Source organism: Urtica dioica, chromosome 3, assembly GCF_054948205.1.
Source record: "Urtica dioica subsp. dioica isolate 48M chromosome 3, U.dioica_male_clone48M_v1_H2, whole genome shotgun sequence".
In the NCBI taxonomy this organism is placed as follows: Eukaryota; Viridiplantae; Streptophyta; class Magnoliopsida; order Rosales; family Urticaceae; genus Urtica; species Urtica dioica.
Window position 1 is genome coordinate 7230959 of NC_142758.1, and position 12001 is coordinate 7242959.

The 12001-nt window shown below is 42.8% G+C and overlaps 1 protein-coding gene across 1 annotated transcript; it reads right to left on the reverse strand.

Annotated features, from left to right (window-relative positions):
• Positions 1 to 243: 243 nt before the first annotated feature.
• On the reverse strand, positions 244 to 11747 carry LOC149402284 (WD repeat protein). Its single transcript, XM_089609479.1, has 8 exons — positions 11496 to 11747; positions 10948 to 11149; positions 10624 to 10686; positions 10322 to 10458; positions 9657 to 9694; positions 9490 to 9535; positions 852 to 1016; positions 244 to 663 (listed from the first exon to the last, which is right to left on the reverse strand). Exons 1-8 carry the CDS (start codon positions 11659 to 11661, stop codon positions 500 to 502), a joined length of 981 nt encoding a protein of 326 aa, XP_089465605.1. The 5' UTR covers positions 11662 to 11747; the 3' UTR covers positions 244 to 499.
• Between the last annotated feature and the right edge of the window lie 254 nt (positions 11748 to 12001).

Consider the following 12001-nt stretch of genomic DNA (forward strand, 5'->3'; position numbering starts at 1 on the left):
ATTGTAGGTGCTCTAGAATATTCTTGTTTTACACGGCCCGAGATAGTACAATGTCGACATTGTACTAGTTTATGCATTGTCCTAGACAACCTTATTGTAAAGTTGCAAAAAGGATCCTTTGCTAGATCACTAGATCATGGTTTGCAACTCAGCCCCTTCATGGTGGAGTTTTCTAATTCCAAGCTTGATAGTGGATATTCGGATAGTGATGACACGGCATATTACTTACCTAATGTATTATAACCAACTCATGTATGATATAAAGGACCGAATGAAGAGTCTGAAGATCAAGTTGATTATTCAGTTACATTCTCAACAAACTTTCCCGTTCAGCTGAAACCGGACCTTTAGTTGGAGATGATAAAGTTTTTCTGGTGCAAAATATCTACCGGGAAAACATGATGTTTCGAAAGTTCAGTAGCAATCATTTCTAAACTATATTTACAACCAATGCACAGCTTTGTCAAGAACCCAACCATTATGGCACCAGAAATCGCCTCTATATGAGGGAATATTCTTTCACCATCAAGATTTCACTGCATAGTTTCCGTGGCACTTGTTCTAAAGCATTCCCTTCTTGCCAGGCTTGTCCGACTACAACACCAGGTCCCAAGCGACGAACATAAACCACAACTTGATCATTGAAAGGATACGGATGTTTGGCTGAAAAATAACAGAATTTTCATTGTAAATTTGTAAGGAATGGGGTCAAGACAGTACAAGCATATCTAGATGCAGAATCGCTTGTTTTATTTTTCTGCTTGACACACGCCACGCAACTGAAACAATTGCATTACCATGTGAAACAGTTGCATTACCATAAATTGACAAGCCTAGAGCATTATCATTACCTGCTCGTGGAAATCCATGTGGATAGTTCTGGATATCAAATAGCCCATCCCCAAATTCATATGCGAAGTCACAAGGCTGCTCAGTTGACATTACTTCATTGAGGTCTTTAACCATGAAATACAAGGGACTCAATTTGCTTGCAAGCCCTTCCAAAAATGACCCGCCTGAATCATTATGAACATTATTCAGAGCATGTCAGAAAACCTGAAAAAACATTGAAGCACAGGAACTGCATGTACCACATATGAATCACAAATGTACTACTTTAATTATGCTCTCGTAAAGCTTTTGTACCGCCATCTAGCATAAGAAAAATAAAAAAAAATAAAGGTTGCAGATACTCGTGTCAACCAGAAACTGCATTAACCAAAATGTTCGCGTTACAGATGCTTTCATCGGTAAATCTTACCAACAGCATCCGAACATGCGAGCCTAAGAGAACCAGCAAAGGCTTTTTTTTTTATTTCTTGTTTAAGAGGATTTTATTTACTGCTTTATTTAATTACGTTTTTAGTTGTTTATTTATATAATTAATCCCATTAGGTTAAGTCAGTCTTTATTTTATTTAAGGCCCAGCTATTTAAGCCCAGATGTAATCTCAGACCTACATAAAAATGGGCTATTTTGCTAACTAGCCAAATCAACCTATTAATATTAAGAGAATAGTCAAAGTTTCATTTAATTAAGAGAATAGCCCAACTAATCTAAACTACCTAAATTACCCTTTCACACAACTCTCTCTCTCTCTCTCTAGCTGTACACACAGAACACACAGACACGCTCTCTCTCTCCTCAACCATTGCCAAAGTCGCGCTTGTTTCTCTTTCTCCGCTTATGCGCTGATTCCGCCGCCGGATCTGCAAATCTCCGCCGGATCGGCGATGGAGGAGGTGGCGGTGGAGCTCGCGCGTGCGAGGGACGCGAAGGAGCGGATGGCCGGCATCAAGAGGCTCCGCCAAATGCTCGTGTCCCGGCAGAGAAATCCGCTGAGTTCGCCGGAGGTCTCGGTGGTCGTCGGTTGCTGCCTGGATCTCCTCCGGGACGGTAGCGTCGTCGTTAGGGATTTTCTGGCCATGGTTGACTTGGTCTGCGTTGAAATTTCCAGGAACGAACCCTAGAACCCCCAAATTCGCGGTAAGTTAATTGAATTAACCTACTGGAGTGAGTTAGGTTAATTAATTAACCGATTCGTGAATGATTTGAAATTCACAAAATTTACAAAAATCATAACTTAAGTCAATTGATATTCAAAGCATTCAATTAATTAACCTAATTCCGAATTCAATCATTTAGTAAATTAACTTTACTCACAAAAAGATCAGAACCTAAACTAATATTCAACCAATAAGTTAATTAATTAACCTAACTCACTCCAGTAGATTAATTAAATTAACCTATTCGCGAATTTACCAAGGGCGTTATGGTCCGAGCCGAAAATATGAGCTATTTGCTTAATAAAATGAAACTTGGGCTATTCTTCCAATAAGAATGACAAACTTGGCTAGTTACAACAAATTTCACCATAAAAATTGGTCTTTTCTTATCAATGAAGATTATCATTCAGCACAATTCTAATTTTGGGTTAGACCATCTCCAACCCACCCTTAATTTGGGTGGGATTGCTCCAACCCACCCCAAATTTGGTGTTGATAAATAGTTCAACCTCAAATTTGGGTTGAAACTATTCATCCACCCCAAATTTGGGTTGAAACTATTCATCCACCCCAAATTTAGAGTGGAACTATTTGTAATTACAAATCCACCCACAAAAAAATTAATTTGTAATTTAGACCCTAATTTAAATAATTTATACAAAAAAATGCATATTATTAATTAAAAAGGAGAATAAATAATATGACATTGATGATAATACATAACATTAATTAAGCACAATACAACCAAAATAATATTTTTTTTATTAGTTAATTTTTATATTTTAATATTGTAATAGTAACATAATATTTAATACAAATATAAATTAATTTAAAATTATTGACATAGAAAAATATATTAATGTTTAATAAGATTGATATTGGCATAACATATTAATAGAGGGGTTAATATGAAATTAATATAAAGTAATATTAAAAAGTATAAAAAGAGTATTCTTTTTGGGGTAGGATTTGGTGTTGTGGGTTGGAGTGTAAACCCTGTAGCTTACCAAATTTGGTATAAAATTATACCAAATTTGGATTTTGGGTTAGAGATGGTCTCAGTCTCTAAATTGGAGAGGCTGATCAACTATCAAACACGGCTACACACACGAATTCGTCTTACACAAGCCGGGTCACGAGATCAAGATCCCGGGGTTGTAACAGTTGCTTGAATGCCTTTTGTTAAGGACCACGATTATATATCTATTAATTTACTCTAATCAATTAACTAGGAATATATTTCAAAGTGCCAGGCTATAATGTCTGCTTAACTTGATTATTGTTTTTTTTTTTTTTGGAGAAAACTCAAAATAAAATTGAAAAAAAGGAGGAAAAAAAAAAAGAAAGCTTCTACTATGAAGAAGCAAATTACAAACTAGAAAACACTAGGCCAATCTCTGGAAAGATCCGAGAGGCTGAAAGAACTAAAATCGGAATTAAGGGTCGCGAGCCAAAAACCGATGGTCCGGAAGAGGGAGTCCCAAAAACTGTCGAAGCAAACAACGGCATCTTCAAAGATACATTTATTCCGTAACTTCCCAATGGCCCAGCATACAGCGAAAAAGATGGCCTTGAAGCCAAACCGTGATCTTATATCTTTGCCCACCGAGCCAAACCAAAGACTGAAATCCTCAAAAGGAACACCAACTTGAGAGGGGACGACCACGGAGAGGGAGGAGCAAATCTTGTGCCAAACTCTAGAAGAGAAGCTGCAATCTCTAAACAAATGAGCGCGATTCTCCACGGCGCAGCTACAGAGAGAACAGCGAGACGGAAAACAGGACTTCGAAGGGCTGCGGCGCTGAATAACATCTTCCGTGCTAAGCTTATTGGAGACGAGGAGGCCATCCAAAGACATGGACTTTCGACGGGACTTTAGCTTTCCAAACCAAATCAGGAAAGGGCCACGCGGGAGGAGCCGAAGAAAGGGAGATGCTAGAAGACATGGATTTAACCGAAAAATCCTCGCTGTTATCGAGCCAAACTCGGCGATCCGTCATCCCATTCCAAATCTTGATGTTCTCAAGCTTAGGTAGGAGGACGGAAACTTCGTCGATTTCCCTCGAAGAAAGATACCTGGAGAGCTTGAGATCCCAAAAGGCCTTCCCAGGTTCAGTCGGGTCCGGCGTGACGAAAAAACCAATCTTTTCGGATAAGGAAGGGCATATTCTGGCCAAACCCGGGAACTTTTCTTCGAGGGGAGAGTCAAAGAGCCAAACATCTTTCCAAAAATGAACCAGCGAACCGTCGTGAACTTTCCAGCGTACCCGAGAAAAAAAAGAGTCTCTAACCGAATAGACCGATTTCCAGGGCCTTCGGTACGTGGAAGAAGAGGCGAGCCCGGGGTCGATACCATTATCCTTGAGACCGTGAATAGCTTTGATAGTTCGATGCCAGAGGGAATCGGGCTCCTTCGGGAACCGCCAAAACCACTTTGCGAGGAAACTAGAATTCTTATCTTTGATTCTGCCAAGTCCCAAACCTCCCTTATCTTTCGGGAGACAACACAAATCCCAAGACACCGAGTGGACCCCTTGGCATCTTCGTAGCCATCCCAGAGAAAATCTCTCATCAGCTTCTCAATATTCTCGCAGATCCCCTTAGGCATATGAAAGATGGACAAGAAGTGGTTCGGAATGGCCGAAAGCACGGCATTGATGAGGACCAGCTTACCCCCTTTCGAGAGAAAACCACGCTGCCAACCGGAGAGACGTTTGGCCACTTTTGCAACGGGATCCCAAAAGTCCTTAGCTCCGGGATTTCCCCCTAGCGGGGCTCCAAGGTAAGTGATCGGCCAGCTCTCCGATTTGCACCCGAAACTACCAGCCAAGGCCGCCACGGAAGGAGCAGAAATGTTGATACCGACGAAGGAGCTTTTAGGGAGATTGACCTTCAAACCGGAAACGTCGCAGAAGTCCTTGACCGTGCCGTAGAGCTGAGACCAATTATCCGGCGAGAAATGACCGAAGACGAGAGTATCGTCCGCAAATTGAAGATGAGAGATAGGCAGCCTTTCCGTTCCGATGTAAAGAGGAGTGAACGAGCCCGAAGCACAGTCCCGAGAGATCATCCTAGAGAGGACGTCAGTGACCAGTGTAAAAAGGAAGGGAGAAAACGGGTCGCCCTGCCTAAGCCCTCTAAAACAAAAGATCTTTTCACGGGACTTACCGTTCACTAAAACCGAGATCGAGGAGGAGGAGAGGCAGCCGGAAATCCACTTTCTCCAGCGAAAGTCAAACCCCTTCTTGGCTAGCACAAACTCGAGAAAGCCCCAATTCACTCTATCATAAGCCTTCTCGAGGTCAAGCTTGAGAACCACTCCTTCCTCGCCTTTATTGGAGACAGCCTCAACCGCCTCGTTGGCGATCAGAATAAGGTCGGACATTTGGCGGCCTTCCACGAAGGCAGCTTGTTCCTCTGCCACCGTTTCCCACATGGTCTCTCGAATGCGATTGCAGAGGACTTTAGAAATGAGTTTGTACAGACTCGAGATCAAACTTATCGGCCGATAATCAGTGACTCTCCTCGACTCCACTTTTTTGGGGATCAAGCAGAGGTGAGTCTCGTTGACTCTATGATTTATGACTCCGTTATACCAAAAGTCGGAGAAGACTGAGATAATATCGGTCTTCAAAACCTCCCAAAAGTCTTGAAAGAAGGCCATGGAGAAGCCATCCGGGCCCGGGGACTTATCGCGCGCCAAGCTAGATAAAGCCGTTTTGATTTCTTTCTCAGAAAAAGGGGCGATCAGATCTCTACTACTCTCGGCTGAAATGGGATGCCACTGAATACCTCTGTCATCGAGATCGCTGACCGGATCCGCCCGGAACAAAGAGGAAAAGAAACCGTTGATCTCGCGGACGATCTCATCGGGGTCGTCGGTCACCGTTCCGTCATTTTTCTCCAATTTCCAAATCCCATTTTTGGCTTTCCTCGAATTCATTAGCAAATGGAAAAATTTGGAATTGACGTCTCCCACTTTAGCCCAAGTGATCTTCGAGGAAAGACGAAGCTTCCTATTTTCCTTGAGGCTAAATTCCTTGAGAAAGACTTTAAGCTCGGAGCGTTCGCGCCGGAGATCCTCAGACCAGTCCGGTCCCCCTTCTAGACCGTCAATCAACAAAAGGCGAGTCTCCGACGCGTGCTTGATACCTTCGGACCGTTCTTTGTTCGCCGCTGCCCAAGCCCGAATGTGACCCTTAAGAATATGTAATTTGTGCATAAAAGCATGACCTTCCCAACCTAGATGAAGAAGGTTGAGATCGGACCAGCGGGACTTCACCATATCCCAGAAAGAGGGGTCGTCGAGCCAGCGGTTATCGAAGCGGAAGGGAGCAGGACCCCATGCCGGGGGGGGTGGTGGAGAAAGAAATCGCCGAATGATCGGAAACCCGACGGAGGGCCTCTTGGTCTCCGTAAGGAAAAAGAGACTTCCAACCGCTACCGAGAAGGAACCGGTCGAGGCGACAACACGTGGGGGACGTGCGGAAAGAGGACCACGTGAACGAAGCGTTTTTAAGAGGGGGATCGTCGAGGCTCAAGTCGGCAATGAGGTCGTTGAAATCGGACATGCCCCTTCTCGCACGGGAAGGCCTGGATCGCTCCTCTTGAAACCTCGTGATGTTAAAGTCACCTGCGATGCACCAATCGTTTCCGCAGATGGCGGACAGCCCAGCTAATTCGTCCCAGAAGCGCTGTCTATCCGCTCCGGAGCACGGCCCGTAGACTCCGGAGAACCACCAAACTTTTCCTCCAGAGTTGACGCGGATCGAGACGGAGAACTCACCGACGAGATTCTCGGAAACCGACAACCTCCGGGAGTCCCAGACGACGAGGAGGCCTCCTGCCGTACCAATGGCAGGAAGAAGGATCCACTCTTTAAAACGTGAACTCCAAATGCTACCAAAAAAACTTCTATTCACCGATTCTCGTTTGACTTCTTGGAGAACCACAAGGTCGGGGGATTCCTTTCCAATAAGCGCTTTGATTGCCCTGCGCTTGTCCGATGATCTGGACCCCCGAATATTCGAAGAGAGAATCTTCATTTGGCTGCGACTTCCCCCTTTTTGATGGCAGAATTGAATTCCATATTAAATTCGAGATTTTTGAGTTCTCTCTTTTTCCTACGCTCGAGGAGGGAAGAAGGCTGAGCAACCTTAGGTAGAGGGGGGAAAAGATCGCCATCTAGGAGCCCAGCCACTCCCTCAAGGGCGGATTCAGGGATGATTGGGCCTTCGGAACTGGAAGAGAAAGAGTCCTCCTCGGAAGAAATGTCCTCGCGAGAAGAGTCCCCGTCAAGCTGCTCCAGGGGATCCTCGTCACTAGAATCAGCCTCTAGATCGAAAGAGTGGCGGGGAGAGGCAGGGAGTCTAACGAACGCTCTTCTCTTTTTCCGGGTATATTTGATCGCGAACTTTCCTTCGTCCCGGGGGATAGGATCCGGGTCGGGTTCGCTCGAGTAGCCATGGGGGGGAGACTGGACCCGAGAAGAAGCTCTGCAGAAATTATCCCATTTTTCTATCGAGCTGGAAGAGAAGTCAGCCCGAGGCTTGGGTCGACGTTTCGAAGAGGAAGACGACTGCTGACTCGCGGTCCCGGTTCTGAGAGGGAGAGGAGACTTTGATCGCTGAAACTCACTCGGCGCAGAGGGCCGCAAGGGAGGAGAACTGGTTTGGACGAGGTCCAGACGCAGGAGAAGCTTCATCACTAGGCCCAGCAGCAAGAGGCCCAAGAAGAGGAGAAGAGAGAGATAAGCCTTGGTTTGGGCCTGGGGGTGGCCCAATCTGAGAAGACACCTCAGGATAAAAATTAGAAAATCCATCATTGGGATGGGACCCACCAGCCGAAAAGCCTCTGTCCTTTGAGGATAAAGAGGCCACACTTTTGTTTGCAGAAAAGAGGCAATGATTTGGAAGAGGAAACGTGATTCTCCGAAGCCTTGGGAACCTGCGAAGATCCAGGGTCAGACATCATTGGCTCTTTGTTCCTGGCCAATGCATTCGAAGGAGTTTCGATCACACAGGTTCCTGAGCGAGAGGTAGAAGAACCAGGACTGCTAAGGCGCGTGGGGTTCAAAAACTTCTTCCTTGGGAAGCGCCGGCTAGAGACTCCATCGGAGACGCGAAACAGAGCAATCTCCAGCAACTTCCCGTTGAAACTCATGGAAAGGCTGTGCGGGATAGAACCTGAGGGGTTGCCTTTGACTTTGATTTTGGCAAACTTGAGAAAAGAAAATTTCCTGGTGCAAGAAGCAATACCGGAAATGCCCCCACACTTATCTCCAATCAAGTCAAAATTCTCGCGCGTCCAAAAGTCGGGAGGTAACCCTGAGATCCCGATCCAGCAGTTTGACGCCGGGAAAAAAGGATCTTCAAGATGATCGTCGGAGTTCCAAGACGAGAGACGAGCAACCCTCTTTCTATCAAGAAAAACTTCTCTGAGACTTAGCAATCTTTCCTTCTCCTCGATTCCGTGGCACCAAAGCAGAGCTTTGTCACCCCCAAAAGGGGTATAAAGACAGAAACGAGAAAAGAAATTGCCAATGTCATCAAAGATATTCTTCCAACGGACAGAATGGGAGAGGCGGGTGACGGTGACTGCAAGCTTCCAATCGGGGGGCAGGAACTCCGGGGGCGGTGGAGAACTCAGGGAGGAAGGGCGATGAGACGAGGTCTTATGGGTGGCAGGGGGGGCGCGCCCGAGAATACCTGGAGCGATTGGAGAGGGGCTAGAGACGGCCGCAGCAAAAGACTTGGTAGGGACGACAGGACGGAGAGAGGAGGAAGGCCGGCTATTCCTGTAGAGATCGCTCCAAGAGTTGAGGATGGAGCTGAGGGCGCCAATCATGCATTTCCATCCCCACAGGGAAGAGCCCTCGGGAACCAAAATAGCACGAGAATCCCCATGAGCAATCTTGAGAATGCGAAGGCATCTGCCTTGTCGATTCTCCGGAAAATCGACTATGACTGAGCAGTTGTTGCCTGAGAACTTTCTTCGAAAACTGGATAAGTTAGCAATTCCGATAGCTAAGGACAAAGTGTCGCATAACCAGGACGCTGCCACTCTAGGAATAAAAAGAGAATAATAACGAGGTCCCATCCTCTCCAAAATCTTAACAAGATATCCATCCTTACCTAATTCTAATGAAAAAGATTTAGATTCAGATAGGAAACTTGAAAAGAATTGCTGAGTCTTGGATTTTGTCATCGTGAGGAGGCAAAATTAAGACGGAGAAGATAGAGAAAGGAGAGAGGAGAGAGGGGAGAGCATTTTTTTTTTGTGAGCTCTGGCTCATATATTAAGTTTTGTAAGGTTAGTCGCTATCTGGTTTATTGCTGATAAAACAACCGATACTCATATGACTTGTTCAAATTTTTATGCACGTCAAAATAATTGAAACTGGCCATTTAACCACGTACCCAGTTTCCAGCTACGTTCCAATAAACAATGGAAATTAATTAATAAAATTATGGAACAAACTTACCAATCAATCTTCCATATATGTTCCCATCGTCACAAGAAAATATTGCCTGTAGAATCAGAATATAGAGTTGGCATATCAAAAATAATACTTTTTTCAGCTTAAGCACATGATTTAAAAAAAAAAAAAAAAAAAAAAAAAAAAAAAAAAAAAAAAAAAACCTTTCTTACCTTTCTAAAGTAATTTATCCAACCAAAGGGCAATGGTCCTATGCATAGCACACAACACGTTAAATAAAGTACATAACCAATTTAATACATATATGCAACTCCGAGCTAGCAACTAAAGGCATTGTGGTATCAAACAAAACAGACCTGGTAACAGACATTTCAGAAATATGAACTTTTAGGTACGCAACTTTGATTTTCAGTAGAGTTTCTTTTTCAGGCATAAATAGTTATTAATAATTATACAAATATGATAACAATGGTAAAAAGGAAAACATGAAAATTAAAACAATTGCAATAACCGCTGCTCAACCCCTTTCTAAGCCTAAGAGCAGAAACTGAGAGAACAGTTGTTTTTTAAATATAGCTTTGACCGTTGCTGAACCCCTTATTAAACATCAGTTATTGTTCTGACTCTATTGATCCCTAAAAAATTTTGGTATTTTTTTTTTAAATGTATAATTATTAGTTGAGCATTAATACTGAGCATTTTGAACATAGCTTTAAAATGTGCATGTTGAATATTCTAGTACAAACAAACTTCGTTGGTTAGACAAACAAGGATAAATGTTCAAGGAGACTATTAATATTTTTTACCTGGTGTAGTAGAACAAAATAAACATTTGATAGGTTGTTTCTATCCCATTGCTATAATCAAATGACTTTACCTTCACTCGTTCGACAATTATAAAATTCAAGTGACATCGCTCCATCTTCTTTTGCCAATAAACTACATTCGCTTCTCTTAGCTAACTTGGGATCCTCATATCTCATCCCAGCAATCTCCCAAGCTCGTGATATAATCCTGCATTGTATTTACAGTTACGTTTCTGCCACATAGGCGTGCCAATATCGTGTATTTTTCTTTAGAGGTCTTGTGTCCATTTCCCATGAACCATTAACTTAATAAATGACTACTAGGGTACTGATATAAGGAAGAATAGAATTACTCAATGGTTGTAAGGATAACCTGGGCTCTAACAAGTTCAGTAACCGATGACGCCTTTCTTCAGGAATATCATCAATTTTTTTCCTGAAAATCCGAACACAAAAGCTAAAGCAAATTAGCATAGACAGCCATTTTGATACAAATATCTTTGCAGGTTTAAAAAAAAAAAACACCCAGAGTGATCATAATAAGTAATTGTTATATAGGAAGAAGGCAGCGCAGTATAATTGTTGATCTCAACCTCATGAACTAATGCAGACTAAATAGCAACCATAAAAAAATCTATTCTGTATATAGTGTGCCTAAGACTATACAATAAAGAGAAAATTGGCATAGGAAACGGACCAAATATATGCCGCGGGGTTGTAAGAAGCGGGCTCCAAGGGAATTAACTCCTTCGGTGGATCAAGAAATGTCAGAATATCTTGCTCATCAAGGTAAGATATTTTCCCATTGGGAAGAAACTCATATGGTTTCTCATCCCAGGAAGATCCATAAGCATTCCCAGCTCTGTAGGAGCTTGTCTTACCATGCTTATACCCAAAACCTGCAAACCCAAAGAAGCGAACAAATGGCTTTCATTGTGTTAAGTTCTTCGATTGATGAAAGGAAAGACAAAAGTTTTGGGGATAATCAAAATCTCTAGTTTTATCAAGCTTTCCATTAATATTATGAAGGAGTTAGTTTTCATTCCAAATATCGATATCTATGTACTCAGGTTTTATGCTTTTGTTCTGGAATAACTACAAGCTCAGGCAATACACAGAGCAATGTTATATCGACAAATTCACTACCTCAATACACAGTTGATAGTTCTGAACCCGAAGAGTTAGGTTACTGAGAAAGGGCAAAGATAAATAATAAAAAAGGGAAAAAATATCAAGCTGGCTGACCCTGGGGCGATGCGGAAAGAAGGGGCGGCGGAGAGAGACGATCATGGAAACTGATTTTCCGGGAAAATAGGGATTCTATTGAGCCGGAGAAACTTCGTCGGCGAAGCAGAAGAGTTGGATTGAAGCTCGGCGTCGTTTGTGGTACCGTAGATGCCTGTGCTCTCATTTTCGCGGGCTCAAGGGAGTGAGGAACTCAGTGAACTGGCTAGCCAAGGGACGTGCAAGCAAATTTCAACCTTTTTTTATTTCTTCACTTTTGTTTTGGTCCCTAATTGACTTCTAATTTATTGGATTAATTACTATTTTCCCCCAAAACTCATGCAGAAATCACTATTTCTACTTTTTTTTTTAGATCTATTTCTACTTTTTTTAATTAGCGGTTATAGAAAATAAAAACAAAAAAAGACTACAAAATGTGAAATAAAAAACAGTTACAAATTGAACCGACATAGATATATATATATATATATATATATATATATATATATATATATATATAAGAAATA

Bases quoted from the DNA above. Each gene is read 5' to 3' on its own strand.
- LOC149402284 (XM_089609479.1), bottom strand. From the start codon at position 11,661: ATGAGAGCACAGGCATCTACGGTACCACAAACGACGCCGAGCTTCAAT. The intron at 9,695-10,321 runs GTAAAGTCATTT...TGCTATGCATAG, and splicing joins TAATTGTCGAACGAGTGAAG to GACCATTGCCCTTTGGTTGG. The intron at 9,536-9,656 runs GTAAGAAAGGTT...CTGATTCTACAG, and splicing joins GGATAAATTACTTTAGAAAG to GCAATATTTTCTTGTGACGA.